Below are 25,963 nucleotides of genomic sequence, written 5' to 3' on the forward strand. Positions count from 1 at the left end.
AAAGTTGTGGATGGTACCAATGGAACCGTTCCATACCGTCCCCATGTTTGGTCCCCCCTCTGTTGGGGTACCTAGCACACAGATCTGGTACTAAAAGGTGGAGCTGTGAACACTGCAGTCTGATTGGTCAGTAGAGGACGGTCACTCTGCTCAGGGTTGAGTTGTGTCTGGTTTTGAGGCTCATGTAACCACTGTTCATACTGTGGAGAGTTTTATTAGTAAACTGTAACTATAAAATGAAAGGATGTTTTGCTGCCTCTCACAGCAGCTGGAGTCGAAGAAAAAATAATTTCATTCACTGGGCCGACTGCCGGCAACTTTTAAGGTGGAATGTTTACTTGTAATGCAACTCCATGCATGAGTTGATGACGTGAATCCATCAGCACACCTTAAATTTCACTGTGACAACTTTGACCGTTACTTTAGTTTTTATATGACAGACACTTTTAGTAATGAGTGGATCTTCAAGTGTTTTTACAGTATTTTCATTTTGGCCGGATTATGTGAACAGCATATATTCTAATCCTCACTCGGAGAGAAAAAAAAAGCATCGTGGATCATCGTTCCTGTGGGCTACAGCAACACTAAATCCCTGAGCTTGCCTGAGAAGGACTAAATGCACAAACCTGCTATATATACGATAAACGAGGTGCAGACTGATAAAGGAGGAAATACAGTGAGTGCTGGACGGAGCAGTGAGTGACAACAACCCCGCCCACATTTAAGAGCACTGTTTGTGGTGGAAACACTGGGGTCTAGGTACCATGTCTGAAGGGTTACTGTTGGTTCCAAAGGTACCATACTGAAAGTGTTTGGTGGAAACGGGGCTAAAAATACAAATGGCCCTATCTAGAACCAGTGGTTTGTTTGCTCCTGGCCACTGTAGAAACATGGCGGACTCCATGGACAAGGACCCACTAGCTATGTAGATATAAACAGCTCATTCTCAGGTAACAAAAACACAACAATTCTTTTCAGGATATTATATACTGAAGAAAATGAACTTATATTCCATTCCTGTCAGTATATCCCCTTAAATCCTACATGGAGATTTAAGTCTCTAATTTTAAGTATTACTGTAATTTCAGAAAAGCAGCAGATACCAGAATGAGTTTCTTGGTACCATTTATTGTGTTTATTAGCCTCTGGTGGTTCACTAAAAAGGAAAAAACACAAAACTCCATCTACACGATAAGAGAAATGTATCAGTGGCAGCATTTATAAAAAGCCTCTGGGTCGTGTTGTGTGAATCGCAGCTGCTGAGCTGATATATAGATGAGCTTTGTTGCATTTAATAGTTCAACAGGAGCCCCATGGCCCCAAGTTGTGGAAGGCAATCTTGTTTTGCAACATGGGGGGTGCATGTTTATCTTCTTTTCCCATTACTGTATGATCTAAAGGTTGTTTAGACCTATACAGCAGTGATGCGCTGCTAAAATCGCCTTGGGTGAAATCTCCCTGAAAAAAATGAGGTGTGTGAGATGAATACGCATCTCCTCTTTCCTAAGGTCTTGTGCAGTGAAGGGTCCCAGGTTTGATTGAGGAGCCTTGGCTCCGCTATAATCTATCAGTCAGAACTCGGCTATAGCGGGGCGAGGGGAAACGCTGTGGCTGACTATTAGCATGCACCAGCCTCTCTGTCTCGGTGACATATCATCTATTACCCATGGATGAAATCTCGGCCCTCATCTCTTCCCTGGCTCAAGCCTGGATAGATTTACGGAGGTGGAGGACAGTAAGAGGGCAGTCTGCAGCAGCAGCAGGTCACTAAATAATTCCTCATCTGCGCATCAGACCTGGTCCAAGCAACACCTGGATTTGAGAGCGCTTTGATGAAATCTGTTTTAGAAACTGACATTTTCTAGGATTTGGTGTAATCCAACAGCTGCTATAGCTGGACATGAAAAGCCAGTGCTGTAGTTGTTCAATCTTTTCCACAAAATGTCCTATCAGGGATTGTGGACAAAGGCAGACAGATGGTGATACTCTAAACGTGCACTTTACTCTAATGGCAGACTCTGCCTAAACCAATTCAGGCTGCAGCTAATGATTAATTTTGATTGTTTATTATTCTACTGATTATTTTTTAACCATTAATCGATAGTTGTTTGGTCTATAAAATGTGAGAAATGGTGAAAGCCCAAGATGATGTCCCCAAGTGTCTTATTTTATCCACAACCCAAAGATACTTAGTTCACTGTCAGAGTGGAGTAAAGAAACCACAAAATATTCACATTTAAGAGGCTGGAATTTTGACTTATTTTTGTCTTTAAAAATTACTCAAATTATTGAGTACTGTTTATCAAATTAGTTCCAGACTAATTAATTAGTTGACAGCTAATTAATTGATTGGTGCAGCACTTAACCCATTAAAGTAATAGTCAACTCACAGACATAACCCTAACCCTCAATGAAGTCTAGATAAGAGCTATTATTGCTAAACTATTGCTTAACAAAGAGTTCCTAGATTTACAGAGATGGAAGTAAGTCACAGGTGCAATTCTCAAGCAAGTCTCAAGTCTTAACCTTCAAGTCTTAAGCAAGTCCCAAGTTACTGTTGTGAGAATCAACCAGATCAAGTCGAGACCCTGCTGTAACTCAAGTAGGGTCAGAGGTCAAGCATTAAGCCTGATTTATGGTCCTGTGTTAAATCAACGACGTACCTATTTCGTAGGGTACGTGGCTACGCAGGAGGCTCGCCATAGCCCCCGGCATAACCTGACCTGCACCTCCCAAAAAATGTAACTACACGTCGAGGCGACGCAGACCTAGCGCAGACCGAGAGGGCTGTGATTGGTTTGCTTGGTAGCAACGCATTTCCGGTTCTGTATTTCCAGATTGCGCCATCCCCACCATCTTTAAACATCTTCTGTTGCGATGTAGATGTTGCAGTATTAACATACTTTCTTCGACATCCAACAACTCCAACTCCAGCATGATTCTCTGTCTCTCAGTCGCCACTGTTCACTGTGACCAGAAAAGCCGGAAGCTAAACAAAGAATTAACTAGAGACGACGATAACCACTCAGGAAAGGAACGCAGCCCCCTACCGCTCTGGCGGTGAATTGCTCCGCGACGAAATGGAGTGACGGAGAAGTTCGAAGAGTTCATGACAGTGTCACGGCAACGACGTAGGTACATTGTAGGTATGCCGCAGGACCATAAATCAGGCTTAATTATCTGGTCTAGCTAACGTTTTATCAGCCAATAAGCTACCAAGTTAGCTGAAACGTAGTGACAAATGAAGTTGGATGATGTGGTGGTCGTGTCACTGATTTTCAAGCTGGAGACATTGCATACCGCTGTTTTCTTCTTTCTGTCGTCATCTACAGCATAATCCTTAGGTCCAAATTTTTTTCATTTTTCAGCTACCTTTGTGATAGCCGTCTTGTGTGTTGGCTATGCTGGTCTGTATCCAGATTTGCACGCATTGCACTAGAAACCGACCAAAAACAAAACCATCCATCGATTTTCAACAGCTTATCTGAAGCCGGGTCACGGGGGCAGCAGGCCAAGCAAAGCACCCCAGACGTCCCTCTCCCCGGCAATGCTTTCCAGCTCCTCCAGGAGGACCCCAAGGTGTTCCCAGGCCAGATGAGATATGTAATCCCTCCAGCATGTTCTACCAATGGAATGTGCCTGAACACCTCTAACAGGAGGCGACCAGGAGGATCCTGATCAGATGGCCGAACCACCTCAACTGACCCCTTTCGACATAAAGGAGCAGTGGCTCTACTCTGAGCTCCCTCAGGATGTCCGAGCTCCTCACCCTATCTCTAAGGCTGAGCCCAGTTACCCTTCTACGGAAACTCAACAAAACATAACCTCTCAATATCTAGAAAAATGCAAATATTTTTAAAAAAAGTCAAGTCTGTCTGAAGTCTAAGTAAAGTCAAGTCAAAGTCAAGTATTTTATCAGTCATTCAATCAAGTCTCAATTCTTCAACTTTGAGACTCAAATCTGACACTAAGTCAAATCACGTGACTCCAGTCCACCACCTATACCTATCATGCGTCCGTGGGGAAATTTGTTGTGCACACATAAGCGCATTTGCTGGCTTGTGCTGTCAATTGACGACCCACCTGCAACGTTTTATAACCTTTTTTTGCTGTCTTTTGTTCGGCTTCCTTAGAAGTCTGTTTACACTGATATGCTTTCATAACATCATTCAACAGCAAACCTTTTCTGGGACCGCAGAGAGCCTAGGGAGGCGAATGTTACATACAATTTATATTGTTTTTGGGTGAACTATTTCTACAGAGAATGACTTTAACCATGGAGTTAGACTTTATGAAAAGTTGAGCCAGACTGTGACAGGTTAATTTAAGAATTAAGACACAGTTTGAAGGTCAATTTCTCACATCTATGGCTGCAACTAAAAATCTGAGTGATGTGTCAGTAAATTTCAAAATTAATTTGTTTAGTTTATAAAATGTCAGAAAATTGCAGGAATAAATGTCCATCACTTTTCCCCAGGGCTCTTTAAATTGCTTGTTTTGTCTGATTTGAGAAGTTTCAATCATGATTACAAATTTATGAAAAGATTTCTGTTGATCGAAAAGGTGTTTCAGCAGTACTACATCTCACATTCCCGAATAATTAATTAGATAAGGGGGTACCAAATCAGTCCTGTAAAGACAAGACAGAAAAAAAGAAGAAGAGAGACCAAGGCCTGATATAAAACATTTTGAGTTGAGATGTGATAGTTTTCAAAGCCGCTGTAAACCTCTAACAGATGCTCCAGTCAGTTCAGATCACAGTGTAGAAATAAAAAACGCTGTCTATATGTAAATGTATGTTTACTCTCTTGTCTCCACAGTCTAGTGTAACTTAAATAGGCCAACAGGATTATTTGAAAATACAACTGTCCTGCAAACCCAGTCTGCTGGTTTCCAACAGGAACTGTGCATGGAACAATTGTTTGCTTTTACATTTCCTCAGAAATGTTAATACATCTGTTTTTTTTAAAGATCCAGCGTGAGCAAGTTTCATATTCAGTCTGTTGGCCGACTGACAGGGGTCAGTGGACTGGATTGATTATTTTCTGAGGTGAAAGAGGGTTGAAATCTGAGTCAAAACAACAATATGAGGGAAGGTTACGGCGGTCAGCAGACGTTGTGAGGCTGTGCCAATCCTCATTTGCACACAGTCAAAACAAAAGAACAAGAATCAGTCTTACTTGATAGTAAGTAAAAGACTGTAAAGCTGAAGCAAAAGGGTTTGATCTCCTGCATTGAGAGGCTAGCAGGGCAATTTGACTGCTATAAATGAAATCATGGTGTTAGGAATAAGGATTTCTTCAATCACAGGAAGTGACGATTTTAAAGTTCAGAACAAGAGTGACATGTTGACCACATCATCATCAGATTACAGATGAGCAAGACTCACTATATGTGACAAAGTGAATAGATGTTTAGTCGAAGGGCAAGAGAAACAACTAATTAATTAATTAATTAATTATCAATGGAAGTAGATGGCACTCAGCTTGTGGTGCTCAAAGCGCCAAAAAAATACATCTGAGAAACTCAACATCAATCATGACCTGGTTACTCAAGATAATCCACAGACATTGTTTTGAGCAGTTTCATGTAGGAACTATTTTCTCTCTACCGAACAACACCTGCCAACCGTATCACTGCACAGAAGGAAGTGTGCATCTACTCATGGACGAGAGGCTCTTTGCTTGTGACAGCAAGAGATGTAAATATTAATGGTATCCTTCTCAACTGAGCGGTAACAAGGGATGCACAATAACAACAGCACGTCAATGGTATCAGCCAACGTTCTTTTTCTTAACTTGCACAATGAAAGAAAATTACATACATTTAAAACTATTTCATGTCTCCAACTGCTGGTGGGCCATCATGGTAAGAGTATGCATGTGTGATATAATGTTAATTCCACTACAGAAGAGACTTGATGATCACTAAAATTAGGTGGGCGAAAAAAGTGGACATATCAATATTGGTTATCGTTCAAATGAGTTGTTACATATCCGCATATCAGCAAAAAATCCAATATCGTGCATCCCTAGCTGTAACGTTAGCTAGCTCAGTGGTGCTAGGTGAGCTAGCAGTAGATGCACTCTTCCTTCTGCATGGTTCCTACAGTACATGAAACTGCTCACAACAAGGTCTGTGGATTATCTTGAGTAACCAGGTCATGATTTCTGGAAAGAGGCATTGATGTTGAGTGTATCTATTTAGCAATTTGAGCACCACAAGCTGAGTGCCATCTAGTTCCATTATATTGGAGAGAAGGCAGACATCTCTACAGCTGATATCTCCAACACTCTGCAACTCACACTAAAACAATCTGGACTGATAAACAGCACTACACGTAAGAGGAACAATCTGTATTTTCGATTTGTCCGTTCAAACAACAGAATAATTCCTGCCTGTAACTGGGGTTTGAACAACTCTTAGCCACTGGACTCTCTTACGTTGATGTCACTTAGTTTAGAAGCACTGTGCTATAAATAAAAGCACCATATATGATTGGTTTATAATACACATTATCGTCAAAATGTCATGCTATTTCATTATCTTGTGCCATCGTCTGAGAACTGCACCGAGCCAATTACACTTTGGCAGCATGTCCACCTTCTGCAGATACATAAATAGAAAAGCCGTAAGAGTCACACAAGGTTCCAGACTTTTCTTTAAGTCCATCCACACTGCAGAACACACTCAAGTATCCTCTTATTTATGCCATAATGTTAAGGACATTTTTTATTGTGTGTTCAGTATTTAATAAGTCGTAAAAGTCTGATTTTTATCTAACAACAGAGACAAACTAACACCAAGGTTATACAGCGCAGTACCAAACAGGTTTTAATTATATACAGCTTGCAGGTCATCAGCTCCTCTATTACAAAGGGACTCTGAGGATAAACTGATCATTAACATCCCTCTCTGGCTGATGTGCAGCTGACAATCTTATTTGTTTACAGAAAACATCCCAGACTTCATCTGCCACATTACCACTGCCACTTTTGGCAGTGTTCCACGGTGTGTACCTCCTGTCTGGGATATGAATCTGCGAGACAAGGTCAGCGTAATTCATGTACAGCTCCTTCACTGCACACAATACAAGCCTGCGTGCAACTTTATTTATCATGCTTGAGCTGTGCTGACAGCTCCCATAAGCCTGGCTGCAGAGCTACTCAGAATACAGAGAGACAAATATCAACAATAAAACAAGTACTTTATCACTGAACTCCAGCAGATTACTACCTGATGTGCATTTCTGTGTGTGAGGAACACTCCACGCCACTTTGAATAGGAGATAAAACACAACCAAATATCTCGCTTGGACATTTAAGGCTTGATGTGATCAGTGATTTATGTCTACAGCTCATTAAAATCACAAATCTCTAAAGGAATGCCATCTCACATGAAAAGCTGATCTTTGGCTTTCTATCTGGCTGCAGCTTCTCTCCAGCAGTGCAGCGCTCAGAGTATTTGTCTGTACCAAGATGATAAAGATTACGATTTTACTGGAGGCATTCGATAAATTCAAGAGATGCTCTTCAAATAAGCAGGCATGATTGGCATTTAGAAGAAGCAGGCAAGCCAAAAACATCAACCAGCAAAACTAGGCTATTGACAAGTCCCAATTCTGTGCTGTATATGTTTGTATGAAAACATCTGAACCATTTCCCCATCACTTACCGCTGCAATTTATCTATGACGTCGACATGTTTATCATGATAACTACAGGCTAACATTGTACCTGCTCAGGTAGAGATGCCCTGCACTTCTCTCACACACCGTTTTAACTTGAATGCTAGCCTCACCTCGCTGAGTCTTTGATGTAGGCTGGAGAAATAGATGTCAAAATGCCAACCTGGAACATAAATCGAAGGCTGAAGATGAAAACAGGAACAACCTGCAAACTACACTGTAAACAGCTGCAGAAAGTCATGTTAACCTCTTGCCCTGTGTGTGACCGATACAGCTGCTGCATGTGTATTCGTCAAAGGTATTTTAGCCTGAGGTTCTTAAATTAGCTTTTCTCGCACCCATGCAAAGTCTGTACCATGGTTGTGTGAGGTACTTGTACGTAGTCAGTGTGTTTCAATCAGTAGGTTTCAATCTACACACCCCTAGTTTGGAGAAACGGTGGGAGTCGGACATGGAAGCTGAGCCATGTACTTCTGTGGAGGGGGAAGCATTTAAACATATTTTAGCCACCTAAAAAGAATCTATATTGGTTTAAGTGTATGCTACATTTAGAATATTTTCACTGCTTTACCTTGACATCCGGCCATGATTCCAGATAGGGGACTGAAGCTGCTATATCGCTCTCTTCAAGGCCAGATTCCATTGAGAAAAACAGTGATTTAACATCGCTGAACATAGTTGCTGGTCTACTGCTGCCTTGATCGTTTTTTTTTTGTTTGTTTGTTTGTTTTTTGTTATTATGAGACTTTGGTGTTTTAAAGGGTTAGTTCAGATTCACCAAAGTCACATAATAGCACAAAATGACTGATTGAGGCAGCGGCAGGCCAGCATCTCTCCTGTTCAGCGAGCCAAAATTACTGTTTTCATTAACTGGAGTCTGGTGACTTTGTCACACCTGTTCTGAGCTTCTTAAACCCCTGACAAATACCCCCCATATCATGATAAAAAAGAAAAACTAACACTGAAACTGAAATGAAGCTGAAACTAAATATGCTTAAACAATAAAAACTAAACTGAAACCTGCAAACTCACTCTGGAAACTAACTGAAACTAAACTGAATTGAAAACAGAAATTAAACACAAAATAAAAACACTAACTATTGAAAATATAACACTACAATAACACTGATCTGTATTTAAAAGTCTCTGGCTGTTTAATTTGCAACAGCTCCTGTTTTTTCATGTTTTAAATGATATCTGAATAACATGCTGCAGCGTCTCTGGTTTGCTGTGAACATTCATTTTAGTCTCTCACCAACTAGCTAAAGTGTTTTTGCAGGTAGCCATCCTGTCAAAGATAAATGTTGCTGTGGTTTAGTTGGCTTATATAACAGTAATCCCTAAAATCTTGAATCAACAGAGGTGTGAGTGTGATCAAATGTTGTTTCAGGCACCAAAATGAAATTTAGTTCGCTGCGAGCACTGGAGCTGCGGGTCCTGGTTGGAAATGCCATGTGATGGGCGGTGAACGTTTCCCTGCTGCTCAGACAAGATGCTCTGCATCAGCACCATTTTTTGGACTGAAAGGTGCTAATTAGAAATGCAAATGAGGCCTGTTTAAAAAGTGCTGGATGGAGGCTGTTTGCAGTGTGAGAGAGAGAGGCAGAAAAAAGACCTGAGCCGCTCTGCTGTGGACCTGGCGCCACATTAAATGCAGATGATCCTGAGGAATGTTCCATATGGTTCTGACTGCTGGATCACTGAAACAGGTTTTTTTGTAGGTCCTGCATACCAGAGGGAGGTAAAGTCTGATAACCAGGACCACATGCCTGCACAGGGCCTCACTGACATATCAGATACATGTGTCCTGTCACACGCTGAAGAACTGTGTGTATCCATGCACAAATACACACACACACACACACACACACACAGCACACAACATCTCTATACGCAGATTTAAATGGAACACAGGTCTCCACGCTCTTAGAAATAAAGGTGCTAACCACATAAGGTTCTTCGGCTTGTCCTCACAGGAGAAACCCTTCTGGTTCCTGGTTGAGCCTTTAAGAGTGCTTTCAGACCTAGAGTTGTCTCCTTTGTTCTGAATCAGGGACTGATTTTGTTGCATAATTGCCTAGAGTTGGTTCGTGTTCTCACGGCAGCATTTACAGGCGGACCAGATCAATTGCCTCATGCGAGAAAGCTGCTCTTGATTGGTCAGAATTTCCATGTGGGAAAAATCCAGGAAGTAAAGCAAACGTTGAAGAAGAGTACACTTGCAAGATAAATGTGACCCTTTCTAATGTCACAATGGAGGGACAACTACGCAGGTTGATTTTAGTGCTGCTCATCGTGGACTATATTGCTGTCATTGTTCATTTTAGTCAAAGCATACAGTTTGAAAACGAGGCGTGGCTCCAACTAGAAAACAATGTTTTGATGCATTGGATGTGCTGAATGTGCATATTAAGGCGGTACAGGAGGAGGTGCGCATTAATAATCCTCCAGGACTGTAACATGCTCATGTTTAACCCAAACAATGTGTCATGTGACTGCAGTTGGTTCACATCCAAGTCGGAACACCTTCTCACCACAAACAAACTGCACCAGATTTCGTTTGTAACAGAACCGAAACCACCTCTTCAAGAAGGTCTAGGTCGGGTTGTTTTGGTGCGCACCTAAGTTTGATTGCAATCCGCACTTAGGAGGCAAACAAACTTGAGTTAGACTGAGCCGAACCAAACTGGGCAGGTGTGAAAGCATCCTTATATAGGTACCACCTGGAACCTAGGGTTTATACCTAAAACCATCTGTGAAAGGGTCCATCCACGGAGGTTCTACAGAATACCCCTCTACCTTGAACTTTTTTCATGGGTTCTTTCCAGAACCTTTCCACCTTCTAAGGGAGCTAGGGGGCTCTAAAAACAGTAACTGACTACATTAATCATAGATCTCTCTCCCATTTCTCATGACTTTAATGTAGCAGTTCAGGCTGGGGCCAAGAGAACCACATCTAGCAGCCTTGGGCTTCATGAGGGCTGCTAAAGGGGCTGATGTGGCCCAACGTAACCCACAACACTCATGGTTCACAATGACATTTTTAGGGGGTGGGGATTTTGTGAAATCATGGCTACTATAGCCTTTACCTTTTTCAATGGTGCAGTAGGGTTGGGAACCAAAACTTGGTTTCAGATTAGAATCAAATACAAGATGCAAAGTACTGAGTACCTATTAAATAAAATATTAAAAAGGGGGAAAGGGGAAATTCAGCAGACCATGTGGTATTGTATGACATTACATAATGTCAAAGACATCAAAAATGGCAGAAGACAAGTAAAATGAACTGGTTAAGAGGATGTCAGATACATCTACATTTAAAAATGCCATTTAAAACATGGGCAATGAGAATATTTAAGGGTGAGGATCTTTAACACCCATGCTTTTAACAACCCCTTATGAACTCTTTCTTCCAAAAAGGGTTCTTTAGAAAGGGGGGGGGGGGGGGCGGTGGGGCTGCGGCCGTGCTGCAGCCGTGCTGCCTGCTCTCTCCGGTTTTACGCCAAGCTCGGCTCCTTTCAAAGAGTCCTTGTGAAGCACTCCTCCGGGGTTTTTTCGGACCTAATTGTATTGCAGAGTTTTCCACAGCAGCGACTGGATCTTTGCTCTCAAACCACAAAAAAATGTGATGGCACAACAGTCTCCTTCAGTACATTATTTTATGCTTTCTTTTGATTTTCACATTGGCTAGTCATCCTGTTTAATTTGTCTTCTGATTAAATCGGAACCGTTAAAACAAGTTGTAGGAAGCCTCTGCAAGTAATTGGTTGCTGGCAGACACTCTGTGCTGCAATAAAATGGTTAATCAGCAGTGCCGTGTACTGTAGAGCCGATGGTTCTGCCGGCCTGAATAGAATATAATGTCTGTAGCCTTACTGTTGTGTGTACAGCCTTTATAGACTGAGCTGAGTAGTGATCTGTGGGTCGACCCGTAACCCGCAGGACCCGTAAATGGACCTGCGGGTCGGGCAGCAGTGATCGTCTGTTAAATCGGTCTGTAAATGATATTTTGACATTATTGACTATTACTGTCATGGCATCCAAAGGTACTGATGCGTTGAGCAGGTGACAGTACGCGGTCGTTTTCAAAACACACTTGTGTCACGCACTCCAAAAGAAACTTGTTGAAACTTTAAACAATAATTTATTGTACAAAACGGGGGAAACAAACGTTGACAAAAACGGTTCCATAATTCATATTAAATTCAAAAGATAACGAAAAAACAGCTACAAGTTAGAGGGAATAGTGATAAAGTGGTAAAACTTGGCATTGATCCACAGCCTCAGACGGATGCGCTCGAGCTTGCCGTGCGCACAAGCTCCGTTGGTAGGTGATACTATATTTTCACATTTTTAACAATGCAATTTAAAAGTTTTGATTTTTATTGATAACCTACATTTACCAACAACAAAAAGACTACATTTAGCACCAAAAAATATGTATAAAAAAAAATAGCCTAATACTAAAAAAAAAAAAAAAAAAAGAAGAAGAAGAAGAAGATCGAATACCAAATTTTCATAAGGAATACCTACCCATAGAAACGAATATTCGAATATCCGAATATTTGGGTACAGCCCTAGAAGTTACATGTTTCAGCTCGTCTCGTCACGGATCTTTGGTCTGAACTTGGCATTAGCATTATCAAGAAACCTCTCCAAACCTCCAAGAACACTCTCTTCAAAAAAGGGGTCTTCAGAAGCAGATGGTTCTGGGTAGAACCTGAGCCCTTCAGGAGGAACCCTTGAAACCCTTATTTCTAAGAGTGCAGAAATGATGGAAAAAGGACATCATTGCAGAATTTGAAACATCTGATAAAATATTTCATATCCAGGACCCGTCGTGGAGTTTCCATTATGTCCTCAGCAGCTAACACAGAAGAGTTACAGCTTGTTTTGGTTGGGAGAAGCTCTGAGATCCGGGGAGACTGTTAACAACCCTGCAGCTCTCGAACTGAGCTCCTCTTTAAAAACTTTTTGTCCAGATATCTTGATACCAGCTAAGAGGCCCGACTGGACGCTGTATATCATAACGGCCCTGACACGGCAATTGCTTGTCTCCCGTTGATAAATGGGGCCCGAGAGGGGGAGCGGCACATTTTTGGGATGCTCCATCTTTACAGATGTCTAACTGACAGCTCCACTGACCACACTGGACCTCTCAGGCTCTTTTATTTCCCTAGTCTGCCTCTTTATGAGTGACAGTGGGACATCTAATGGTTAGTTTCTGCATAACCACATCTGGTGTGCGTTAGGCTGCATGTCGTGACGGTAAGAACTGGGAATCTCTCACTATAAATGTTCGTATGTACAGAATACATCACGCTGAATTGCTTGTTGTCTGTTCATGCGTCGACTACCTCATATAAATAGTCAAATCCTTTGCTTTTCATTTTCTATCCGGGCCACCTCTCAGCAGGTGCTGTCACAATCTTCCTGTCAGTGTGGTGTTTGTGTACATATTTCATACACAGGCCCTCATTTTGCCTAAACAGCCTCAGACGGTTGCAGCCCAAAACAAAATAAGCCTGCTGATGCATAACAGCCAATCCATCTGGAACGCAACTCTTAACTACATCCACAAGAGATGTCACTCAGTGGCAGCAGCGCCATTTGATTTGTTTTTTTTATGTATTTCAAATAGCAATTTTCATGTAAATCAGATGATGTTTTACAGAAATACAAACAGAGTGGAGGTTTGAGTCGTTGTTACACAGCTGGATGCTTTTCATATCCTGCCTGTGCTCAGTTTCTTATTGAAAATCACTGTGTATTTGAAGTGAGTTGGAAATTACAAACACGGCACTACTGAATATGAACCGCTGTTCTCCACAAAATGAAAAGACTCAAATTACGAGCGTGTCATTTCTGATTTGGTTTTCCTTTTTTTTTTATGTCCTGACTCCGCAGACGCCTCCTGGACTTATTTGGGGGAAGAGCAGACCTTCTCTGCATGGGTTCACTTTTATCAAATAAACACAGATATGCTTTCCAAGAGTAAAAGATTCGGTCTGTCGACAGCGTCAGGCACTGAACCAGACACCTTATACATGACACAGATCCTGACACTGGCCCTAAGATGGAGAATGTGGCTTTTAAGCTTGTGGTCCGGAGACACACAGAGAAACACTGAGCGGCATGTGATGTAAATGATACTGCTTTGTTTCTGCTACTGATGATTATATTCATTATCTATGATCATATTGATACTTTGATTGACTGATTACTCATTTAGCTTGTAAAAGAATTCTAAGGTGAATCTTCAAATGGCTTCTTTTGTCTAAAGGCCTTTTCACACAGGAAAGAAAAGGAAAGGAAATGAAACACGAGGAGAGGAGAGGAGAGGAGAGGAATGGAAAGGAAACGAAAGGAGAGGAAAGGAGAGGAAAAGAAAAGAAAGGAAAAAGAAAGGAAAGGAAAGGAAAGGAAAGGAAAGGAAAGGAAAGGAAAGGAGAGGAGAGGAGAGAGGAAAGGAAAGGAAAAGAATGGAAAGGAAACAAAAGGAGAGGAGAGGAAAAAAGAAAAGAAAAGAAAAGAAAAGAAAAAGAAAGGAAAGGAAATACAAGTAAAGGAAAGGAGAGGAGAGGAGAGGAGAGGGGAAAGAAGAGGAAAGGAAAGGAAAGGAAAGGAAAGGAATGGACAGGAAACTAAAGCAGAGGAGAGGAGAGGAGAGGAGAGGAGAGGAGAGGAGAAGGAAAGGAAGTGAAAGGAAAGGAACAGAAAGGAAAGGAACAGAAAGGAAAGGAAAGGAAAGGAAAGGAAAGGAAAGGAAAGGAAAGGAAAGGAAAAGCAGGACACCCGACAGGATGGGACCATGGGCAGCACGGGTGTGACTTTTTGATGACATCTTATGTGTAGTGGTTAGCAGTTAGCGGCTAACTCAAAGAGGAAGAACAGTGGCCGTAAATATCTGCAAATATGGGAAACAATGAGGTCCGGGAGCTCCTTACACTCGAGATGAGATCAGCTGCCATATATTTATAATATAACAGAGACGATAAATGACTGTTGTTGTCATGTTATACCATTGTTAGGTTTGTAAAGAGCTGCTGATGTGTATGTTTTATGTCACACTAGAGGCCGCACTGTTGTGTAAGTGTCACATCCGTCAAGCCTCTTTTGATTCCACGCTGCAGGGATGCGGCCTATAATCACACACTGGAGCAGAATGATGCTGCCATTATGTGGCTCTGTGTAACCTCTAGTGCGATCTCTCTGTAAAAGGGCCATAGATGGGCTCAAATTCTTAAATTGACGGGTGATTTATCTGCAAGAATTATTTGTGTTCGGTGTAAAAAAAATACCTTTGACGGTCCAAAATCCAAAGACTTTCAATTTATAAATGAACTCAAGCTGTGAGAAGCAGCAAATCCTCATATTATAGAAACTGAAGCTACTGAATATTTCATGTTTTAGTTTGAAAAATGACTATGATCAAATGATGTTCACATTTTTTGTACGTCCCATTTCAGTCGATCAGTATCAGTAGCTTACATTGTTACAAGCAAACTCCATCTCTCTACAAAGTCACATGAGCTGCTTTTTAAGATCAACCAGCCTTATGGATAAGAATTTGACACCACCAAAACCAAAGGCCCCCGACTTGTGAGAAACCATCTCCCAGAGTAGCTTTAACAGCATTTTCTTTTTTGCTTTTAGCTGATTTCACAGTGGTGATGAAATGCCGAGACACCTTTGGGTTTTGCATCACTGCAGCTTTTCACACAACCTCTGCTCCTGAGCTCTCTGGGTGTCTCCCTGAGCAACAGTGCCTCTGTTTGGCAGCACCCATGTATCAGTCTGTACAACAGTCTGCTTGAGTTCAGAGTGGAGGAAAAATAGAATATTATATGAGTCTATTCCAGACACTAAAGACTGGAATACACAGACAGTACTGCAGAGACTTTATGTTGGATGTAATCTTTGATGCTGAAAGCCTTTTTTAGATTTGAATGACCTCTCTATAAACCCAAAACCTGGGCAAAATAAACCAAAACACGGCTAGATGTCACCAGAAGTGAGAAAATATGAGTGTGTAGCTCTCCTCTCCTTCCTTCTCCAGTGTCATTTCTTACCATTAAGTGGCCAGTGGCAGGGTCAGCCGTCATGGCCTCATTCTGGAAAGTGTTGGCCTGAACCAGCTCCTCCTCCTCCCTCCTGTTCTTCTCCCCTGCGTCGTCGTCGTCCAGCTCATCCAGGCTCTGAGAGAAGAGGAGGAAAAGAATGATAGATGAGCTTAGATCAGCCTCGGCTGGAGGGAGTACAGTCACCGAGATGTTGTTTTTATATGCACACACACAATGAATCAGGTTACAGGGAGAAACCAGATTAGGCCAGGGAGAAATCAGAGAACACGTTTTTGACACTTTTCTCTAATCAAAACAAATGGCGTACTTGCAGCCCATACATATGCATGCAGGAGCGCTGTAGGACTCGTGCATTTGTCAGCAATGATTTGTGAAATGAGACACAGCCACAATTTGTTGTGCTGGAAAATCACTTCTGTGAAACAGGCTCACGGTTACTCTGAAATCTGGGTTTACATGCAGCTTGTCAGTCATCTATTTCTTCACTAACCAGGTCATATTTCTGAACCATGGTTGGTTTGTTTTAAGTGTTACATACTTACTGTTATATTTGTCAGAGAGCACTTTTCCTTGCCATGAGAATGTATCACAAGTGACTTATTTTTATTCTAGTGTCAGTTTCAGTCTCAGTTTTATTATTTTGAATACAAAGATGCACAGCCGTGTGTGTTGATGTTCCCTTTAAAGGAATACTTTGCCCCCGAAATGACCATTTGTATCTCAATTACTCACCCTAAGGCTGGGCGATATAACAGGTATGTACGATATACCCATATATTTTCAAGCAAGACATAAATTTAGACAACACTGTTTATATCGATATAGGGTCAAGTTGCATTACGTGACACATACCAGTGTGCGTTTTTGTAAGCTGAAACCATTTCCCCCAGTCGAAACAAAGTTTTTATTTACTTTAATTTCACAGATAAGAAACAATAAATTGTGAAGACAATAAAGCCTCCACAAAAATAGTATTTTAAGTCTTGTGTGTGATTTATCCTGGCTTCATATGAGCAGAGGAAATCTCTGCTCGTCACTAGGCTAATTCATACAATGTAAAATGCCATAGGCTTGTGCTAATAACGTTAGCTTGTTATATTCGTTTAGAAAACGTGTTTAGTATAAGACAGTTGTTTTGTCAGTGGACCCTGTGAGATGTAATGGAGCTGGATTTTGTAATGTTAAATGTTGCTGTTGTCCCTGGCTTCATATGAGTAGAGGAAAAGTTTGCTAGGTGCTAGGCTAATTTATACAATGTAAAATGCCATAGGCTTGTGCTAATAACATTAGCATGTTGTATTTGTGGGGAAAATGTGTCCAGATAAAGACAAGTGTTTGTCTGTGAATGCTGCGAGTTATAGTGAAGCTGATTTGTGTGCTTGTGTTTGAAATTGTCTCTATTAAGCCATGTTTAATGTGTGTTTAATGTGTGTTTTAAATCAACTAAACTTTACAGCACTTCACAGAAACCCTGCCACCGACTGACTAGTGTTTTGGAGGTGTAACTGTTGTGCAGCTGTATATTTTCAAACAGGGTAATAAAATCCCTGTCTTTGCACTTTATTTTGATCAGTCTGTTTTTATAAAAGTGCTTGTGACATCTCAAACGTGGAGCACAGGAGCTGCTGGTCTCCATCAGTTAGTTTGTTTCTGATATTGTGTGACTCTGGTGCGTCAAAGGGTTAATTCGGCTTCACTGAAATCACTAGGGATGCACCGAAATGAAAATTTGTGTCCGAAGCCGAAGCATATTAAACACTTGGCCGAATACCGAGTACCGAATATCGTTGTTTAGTTTTTCATTACTTTTTGCAGATGAACCCCCTCCAGATTAGTGTTGTCACGGTACCAAAATTGGGACCCACGGTATGATACCAAAGAAAATATCATGGTTCTGAGTAGTATCACGATACCACAGCGGAAATGAGGCAGATGTGCCTTTTGTCATTTATAAAAAGATAAATCACTTTTCTATAATACATCAATGATATTTCAGTGGAATAAATTACTTATTGACTTATTCACACTTCAAAAACAGCATCAATCAGTGATTAACATAGGGGAGATCAAAATAAAATAATAAATAAGTAAAATAAGAATCAACCAGCCACCCTCCTCCCCTTCATAAGTAAAGAACAGTCCCTAAAGTGTGGTGAGGTTTGTGGGCCGTGAACAGCTCGTTTCTCCTCTGACACATGACATACCTGTGTTCGGCTGGCTCGGTTGTTTGGGTACTTCTGGGCAGTCATGATGTCAAGAAGAGGATATTATTGGAGCCGAATTCTCCATCACCAGTAAGCCGATGGCCGCCGTATTTGACAGGAATACATTACTGTCTGTGTCTGTGACCCCCGTTCAACCCACAATCGGTGGGATTCGCCTTTCGTTTCTGCTGCTGGTTGAAATCTGTAGGCTGCTCGCACAGCGTGCTGAATGATTTAAGCCTAGTTTGCTCGCTCAAAACTATTTTTAGTCGCAAATGCGAGTGCCTGACGGGCGGATCGCCACACTGCTGACATTTCACTCCGCTGGTCACGGCACGCTGCTTGACTGCATTATCAAAACACGCTGTTATTATTCGGCCTTGCTTTTAACTTATTCCACCGAATACCAAATGTGTGTTTTTTTGCAATATTCGGCCGAATATATTCGGTTACCGAATATTCGGTGCATCCCTAGAAATCACAAATTAACATAAAACAAACTAACTGATCGAGGCAGAGGTAGACCAGCAGCTCCTGTGTTCAGTGAGGTAAAATTACAGTTTTTGACAAAGGAGTCTGGCCTTGAATAGAGCACAGATAAGTTTCACTTTTAGTTTAGTTCTCCATCAGCAAGGGTCTGTCTGTGAAGTACTGCACATGCAACTGGAAAAATGAGACTTGGATTATACTGCAAAAGTTGTGTTAGAGTTTGTAAATGGATGATTTGATATAGTTTTGCTGTTTTACTTTAAAATAATCAAGAATTTTCTCAGTTTTTGGATTCTTCGCTTACAAATCTAAAGTAATATAGGGTGATTAATTGATACTAATGGTCATTTGCGGGTGAAGTATTCCTTTAATCCCATCACAAATTCTACCTCAGCTGTACTTTCCCAGTATTTAGTTTTGTCATGCACATGGGCTTCTGTTAGTAAACAAGGTTGAGATATCAGCCACAGAAATCTTGCTGCGTTCATTAGGTCTGTGTAATCCCTAAAGGTTTAAAGAAAAAAAAAAAATCAAGCTTCTCATTTCCACTAAGTAAAGAAATCAGGTCCCCGCAGAGGAAAGCCGACAGTAACTCGGTCACTTCGGTGCACGCTGACGCACTGACAGATGCACAGTGACAAGCGAGGTCATTCCCACCATAACAGCGATGTTGACCTCTGGCTCAACACAGCCACAGCCCCCTTATAATCCTCTTAAGACATGATCACATTCACTTCCAGGAATCCCTGAGGAGCTGCAGCTCAAACACTACAAAACACTAGATGGACTCTTTGGCCAGGCAACAGGAAGACGGCCTGTTCGAGGGCCTTTCACCTCCCAGGGACAGTCAGAGGGGATTTCTGACCAGTGGAATGTCCCTTGAAAACACAATAAAAGACATGTACAAACACGCAGAGAGCAAACATCCCTTTGACAGAGGAGTGGGGAGTCAGCTTTCATTATTCAGGCAGAGCCTTTGCACACTGCCTGGGAAAACCTCCAACTTTACTTCTTGTAATCTAAGCTTTATTATGAAATATGTGCGCGGCCTCAGCTTCCTATTTGCATTGCTTTACAGTGAACTGTGCAGCAGAGGTACCGGGTTCATCTGTCGGGAGCGGTGAAGATTCATTGCGTAAACAGGGCTCGGCATTAGGATGGATGGTTGGATCGTGACGAGAGACAGAGATCGGAGCCAAACTCCCAGAGGGTCACAATGCAAACCAGTCTTTCCTGTTTCATGCTGCAGGGCGAACAAAAGGTGCCCGCTCAAAAGGCCCTTTAGCGGTAAAAATAGCCTTACAAGGTTAACAAGGAATGCAGTCATTTGCAAGGCCTTTCCTGCCAAACGGTTTATCAGTCGTCCTTGGGGAAAACGCCAGCTCCTTTTCTTTTCGACGCTCTCTTCTCCTCCTCCTGATGTAACTTAGTGCTCAGCAGCTCCCTCTCCATCTCTAACATACAAGTACACAGCAGTGGACACAATCTCACAGGAACATGAACTGCAATAAATACTGCCAGAAAGATTTTCATTTCCATAGTTTGTCTTCTTGCTTTGGATTGCACTATTTAGTACTTAAATGGGAAATTTTTCTCACAACAATTCATAAATGCCAGCTTAACAGGGCACCGCTTCAAGATTAAGATGTGGGAAACGCAGAGGTTTTGGAGATTAAAAAACTGAAATTAAACAGAAGTTCGTCTGTGTCAACACAAAGTGAATTGCACAGTGACTAACCACTCTGCTATGCACAAACTTGCCTGAAATGTGGAATTGGGAATCTCAGAGTTTATTTTGGAAAGCGATGCAGCCCGTTTTGCCCTCTAGTATTCCAAATTGCTGTGCATTTCTTCTCCTCCAAATAAAGGGAAAGGGGGATCTGTGTGCAACCATATAAGGGATGTTTTTGCCCCTGAATTTATAAAAATGAGTCTGTGTATTTTTCTGGCAAATGCCTTACCTTTAAATGTGGAAACAAGCAGGGAAGGTGAGGAGGGATGAGTGACTGATGCGCTGACTAAATGTTTTGAGGTATGTGTTCATTTTTTTAGACACAAAGCACAGTTCTTTAAAATCACTGTCAGTGGCTGTAGATTTGGCACTTTAACAGATCACTCTCCTAAAGTTTGTAAAGGAGAGCACAGTTTGTACTAGCCGACAGATTATTTACATATTCTGAGATAACACATCGTTCTGAATAAAACAAATGATGTTATGTAGTGTATATTTAATATTTGTAGAAATATTTTTGCACCAGTGTGACTCAGATAAAGATCTGGATCAGTATCAATCCAGGAGAAAGAGCTAACACATCTGCCGTCTTTGCTCCAAAAATGGTCATTTTAAAGTCTGCTACTGTCAATCTTTCAGTCAGGAACACAGAGATTTAACCATTTAATGCAACAAATGGAAATACAGTTAAGCTTGGTGCTGATGGCTCCACTCTTAAGATGCCCCCTGGATAAGACAAGCAGCATGCCAATCCAAAATGAGGAGTGCAATGTAAAAACCCCTGTGTGTACAAGAGTGGGCCCAAAGCAAGACTTAAAATACCTTTTTAACCTTGGAGCCCTGTTAGGACTCTGAATTAGGAAGGTGGACGCTGGGGTGGCAGGTAAAGCTTTGCCAGCAGCAACAGCGGTGTGTGAGACAGCATTGGTGTAGCAGGGATCATTGAGTAGGTGGCCATATTTAAATGCACCACCTTGTTAGGAGAATGACTTCTGTGTCTTGCATGAAGTACTGCAAAGTTTCATTTATTACAGTTTTGGCTGGTTGGGTGCATGCTGCCCTGATGCATCTGATCATGCCAGATGGAAGAAAGTATTATACTTCACTGGGACTTTAAAGTGGATTAAAAAAATACAGTAAATCAGAGTTTGAGATGTGCTGTTGCCTGATGGCCCAGGGCAACAAAAGGTTAGTTTATGGCCACCAGATATCGCTGGTAGATGGCCCCCTGTGGCCACAAAGTTTTACCAGGGTCTTCTGTGATTAAGACCACCTGTCTCAATCAGATTACCAGTCTTGAGAAAGGTTAAGTAAATAAAAATGCCCATACTGAGATCCTTTCTGAACGCAACCCTACAGTTCCAAAAACATCCCGTTTCATTTGCCTCTTTTAGTTCAACATTCTACGGAAACAGCAAACAGCAACATTACTTGTCACCAGCTAGCGAGGGCTTGAGACTAACGGTGCCAACGACAGACAAGCGATCTTCCCGAGGAAGCCTGCAAGACTAAAGGGGTTTTGTATATACATACAACTACTGTTAGCAAATGACAAATTGAATTGAGCAACTACAATGGAGCGCATCATCGTGTTGTTATTAGTGGGAGGAGAGCTTGTTAGTTGTTAGCTACAAGTGAGCATTAAAGGTCTGTAGTGTGCTGGCTGACAGAGGAACATTAACCTCTCTAACTCCGCCCGGACGCAGACGTCCTTACTCCCTCCCTCCTCGCTCCCTCCCTCCTTTGTTAAATGGTATCTCACAGGCGCACTACGTCATCAAACCACGTGATGTTTGGTATTGCTTCAGGAAGCTCTCGACTTTTCAAAAATAACACTGTTTTTCTTTTATTTATTATGTATTTCACACCAGAGCAGCATAAACACACAAAGTCCAAAATCGCGATGAGTGGTGACAAGTCGTGTCATGCCGTTTTTCGACGGGAAAAGTTAAAGGATTACTCACGATCTTATGCGGACCTATTAGCAGGGACTTAGATCTTTTATAAAAGGTAAGAGTCTCACTCCTACCACTATTTTTGGCAGAGATATACTGCCGAGAAAGTGGAATCATAACTTTCACGTTTCATATGGCTTTATTTGGTGATATTTTATCACAAATAACAGGTATCTTTTCCTTCTTCTGTAAATCAGTCTGTGATAAATATGGAGAAGTTGATCATTTTAATGCAGGGCTGCCAGAGCTTTACATCTGTCCCACGGACGATAGGCCTACACACTTAAAAACAGCTCCTGGAAGAATATCAGCTCTCCACTTTCAGATAAATAGGCTTTGATACTGTACTTGCTAAAGTTGCTTGGCAACCGCAGACGCAAGCTGCTGCCACGCTCTTGAAGGCTGGCTCAAAAAAGGCACAAAAGTAGCACCCAGTGCCCGACCTTACGTTTTCCAGGCTGCTAAAGATGCAGCATGTGTACGGCCCTTGTCTTGTGTTAAATTGCCTTTTCTGTAGGCTATTGTTTTTATGTAAATTTACATGTGGGCCATTAAAAATGTGCTCTGGCCACCAAATTTAGGTTGCTCAACAATATTGCTGAATTACATGACTAATAATCCTGGAATTGAAGTCATTATACAATCATCCATGATTAATTGCCCCCTAATTGGCTATAATTTAGGTGAATACTGTGAAATGCACCCCAAAGTTGATACACATAATAACTTGATCAACATGGACTCATGGTGGACTCAAGTTAAAGAGATTAAAAAGATGAGCATGAGCTGAGAAGAAGCAGCCAGATTTCCAGAATCATCCCTGCTTCCTGTTTACAGCAGGGATGAGAGTCAGGGCCTCACAAGAGTGTTTACTTTAGTAAAACAAGTAAAACACGTATCCTGGTGTGCTGCAGCCTCCAGACTCATGTCCGTCACTCTGCACATGAAGAATTCAAGAAGCTACATCTGGAGTGGAGCTTCACGGTCTATTGCAAAGTCTGTTGTGGTTGGAAACTCTCTCTTCGGGGAGGAAAATGATCAGTCATCTATTCTAAAGCCCCTGGCTGCAAATATCTGAATGCATCTGAGTCTTTGTCTGCACAACAGCAGGCAGCAAGCTTTAGGTCCCACTCTGACATTTGCCTTTAGAGTGACTGTCAAAGTGACGCAGTCTCATGGTTAATTTGAGTGAGCTGAGTTTATTGTATGGCAGTACACCCACAGCATTTGACTCAAAAAAGGAAAGGAATGATGGAATGCCAAAGGCTGATGTCACTCAAATGTACACTCAGACAGGGGAGACTGTTCTGAGGAATTTAGCATTTTATGTGCACAGAAACATTTGAAACAGCCTCATGTAATAATAACTGGGCTCTAAATGAAGTATTAAGTAAGGATTAATGCTCCATATGATTCTTTTCACCATAAAATAAGCTCAGACGAGGTTAACACAGAACATAGATTCCAAAATAGCAATGAGGGAGCTCATTCTACATTAATCTGCGTTTGTAAAATGCATGTAAAAACATTTTACAAGCTGAGGTCATGAATAAGACACAGGGATCTTACATAACTTACATATGTCTTCGACACATTTTATTATCCTGGAGGTGAGATTGAGCCCTTCTTGGATTTCATTTTCCCTGCACACTGTCTTTATCATTTGTCTGATTTAACATGTGCAAATAAATATAGACTCAAAGTGAAACATGCTGTGCATTCCTCCCCTTATTGTTGACTTAACAAAGACAAGGTGATGTTTCAAAATGACTTCAAGTCTCCACAAAAACACTGTTGAGCACTGACACAACAGAGGCAGTTGTAGCTGCAGTGGCATCCATGACAAACACTGGTGCAGTAATGCAAACACATAGAGTAATATTACCATTTGGCCTGTAACCAGTAATCAGAATGTTAAATCTACAGTCTATCTGTTTATAACAGTTCTATCCAAGGTTCACTTCATCTTTCTTTCAATGTCATTTGACTAGGAATGAACAGTTGCCACTTACTGACCCTGATCTGGTGCTTTTACATGAGAAACAGCAGTCTGTTATTTGGAAAAGGGCACTTTGGTCACTAATAATGGCAATACATGATCATACACTGTTCTGGGAATGCATTTTCTATGGTAAGTATTTAATAAACCCTCCCTAAAAATGATCGTAATCTAAATAAGGCCTGGGAAATATGATCCAACATTTATATTACCAGTATAAACCAAATCATGTTTGTTAACAGATAGACATGGGCGGTATCACAGTATACCAAGGTATTCAGAAATCGCGAAGGTATGATTTTCAATACCGTCATAAACACGGGTGCTACTCTTTCTATTAAACTCACTGTATGTAGTGCACAGCACACGCCACTAGGGGTCAGTCTCCGAACTCTACTAACAGAACAGGCAACGAAACTAAAAGACACTGGCTACGGTAACATAATGGCCTCTCATTCAGAATGAAATAAATCTGAATGAAATCATTCGGAATTAAAGTGTTTCCAGGTAGTTTACATGAGAAATATTCATTCCGAATGAGGGCTTACACAGGAGATCAGTTCAATCGCCTTTATTTGGGTCTGTGCAAGGTTTGGGGCAGGGAAGGTTTCTGACTGGATAGGGGGCGGGGCGGATGTTACGTGTTTACGTTTACCGGAAGAAAACACTGTAGTCCTTGCTCTGGATAACAAGATGCTTGACGACGGCGTTCTTAGTGCCTTTTTCGGGCTTGTTTTGCTTATATTCTTGAAGCAGCGGTACAACAACAACCTTGTTCTGCTAATGCTTCGTCTGTTGAGGAGGAGAAGGCGAGGTAGAAGGTCGAAGAAGGGAGACAGAAGACCGTGCTGTGGCGAATGGAAACCGGTGAGTGCAATGATTCAGCCCGTTGCTATGCGCGCTATATACGTCATCACGCCAGAAGGGCAAGGAAATAGAAAGACCAGAATGAACTCGTATACATGCACACAAAATTCTTTCATTCGGAATGACAAACGGAATAAACCACGCCCTTTAATTGAATTTAATTTTCAATGAGAATGACCATTTTTCACTCGGAATGACCGTTTGCATGACCACTTTTAATCGGAATGGCCTTTCATTCCGAATGAAAGTGGAATTAAACTGTCCACGTAAACGTACTGAATGTGACGCCAAGTGGTGGAGGAATAATGCCGACATTGGCCGCGTGCACAGGACTGCAAACAGCCAGCCAGAAACGATTAAGAGTTTTTGAATGTTGGAAAAGTGGACTAACTAGCGGGATGAGTAACAGGTTTGAGTTTTATTTTGTTTTTGGCGGGTCTGAATGAAGTGCAAGTTAACAAGGCAATAAAGCCAGTCTCTGTTCTGTGACCAAGAGAAATGAGAATTCAAAAGATGTACAGTTGGATGTCTTTGCCGAACAAGGAAAACTGATGTGAGAATATTACTTTTCTTAACACTGTGTGAGGTTCTGTTGTGTATTTACTGTTTGAAAATGCTGTTGCGCATTTCCGATCCGTCGTCAGCGCAGTTAGCTTGTTTATTATATTAAATGGGGCAAAGAAACAAAAAACAAATTGTCAAATATTCATATTTAACAGCCAAACCTGGCATTCTGAATCAGGTGCAGCCCTACTAATTTCACATATGTCTGCAATTCAAATCAACTAGCTGTCTACCAAGGTGTCTGAACAGTTACACATAGTAGACATGTGGACGAGACTTTAGGTTGAATGGTTGGTCATTTAAACAACACTAGTTGAAAGTGTCTAATTATATAGGATTAGACAAGTTATTAAAAAACTGATAGAAGTACAATCTTCTTCTCA

The 25,963-nt window shown here is 41.5% G+C and overlaps 1 protein-coding gene across 1 annotated transcript in view; it reads right to left on the reverse strand.

Moving 5' to 3' along the window:
* Positions 1–25,963, reverse strand: part of pawr (PRKC, apoptosis, WT1, regulator) — a 116,992-nt gene that overhangs the window by 26,141 nt on the left and 64,888 nt on the right. Inside the window, exon 3 of the mRNA XM_049566901.1 lies at positions 15,759–15,884. Within this exon, the coding sequence (XP_049422858.1) occupies positions 15,759–15,884 (126 nt within the window). The remainder of the gene's footprint in view (positions 1–15,758; positions 15,885–25,963) is intronic.

The sequence above is a fragment of the Epinephelus fuscoguttatus genome, linkage group LG22 (assembly GCF_011397635.1).
Source record: "Epinephelus fuscoguttatus linkage group LG22, E.fuscoguttatus.final_Chr_v1".
NCBI classification, from domain to species: Eukaryota; Metazoa; Chordata; class Actinopteri; order Perciformes; family Serranidae; genus Epinephelus; species Epinephelus fuscoguttatus.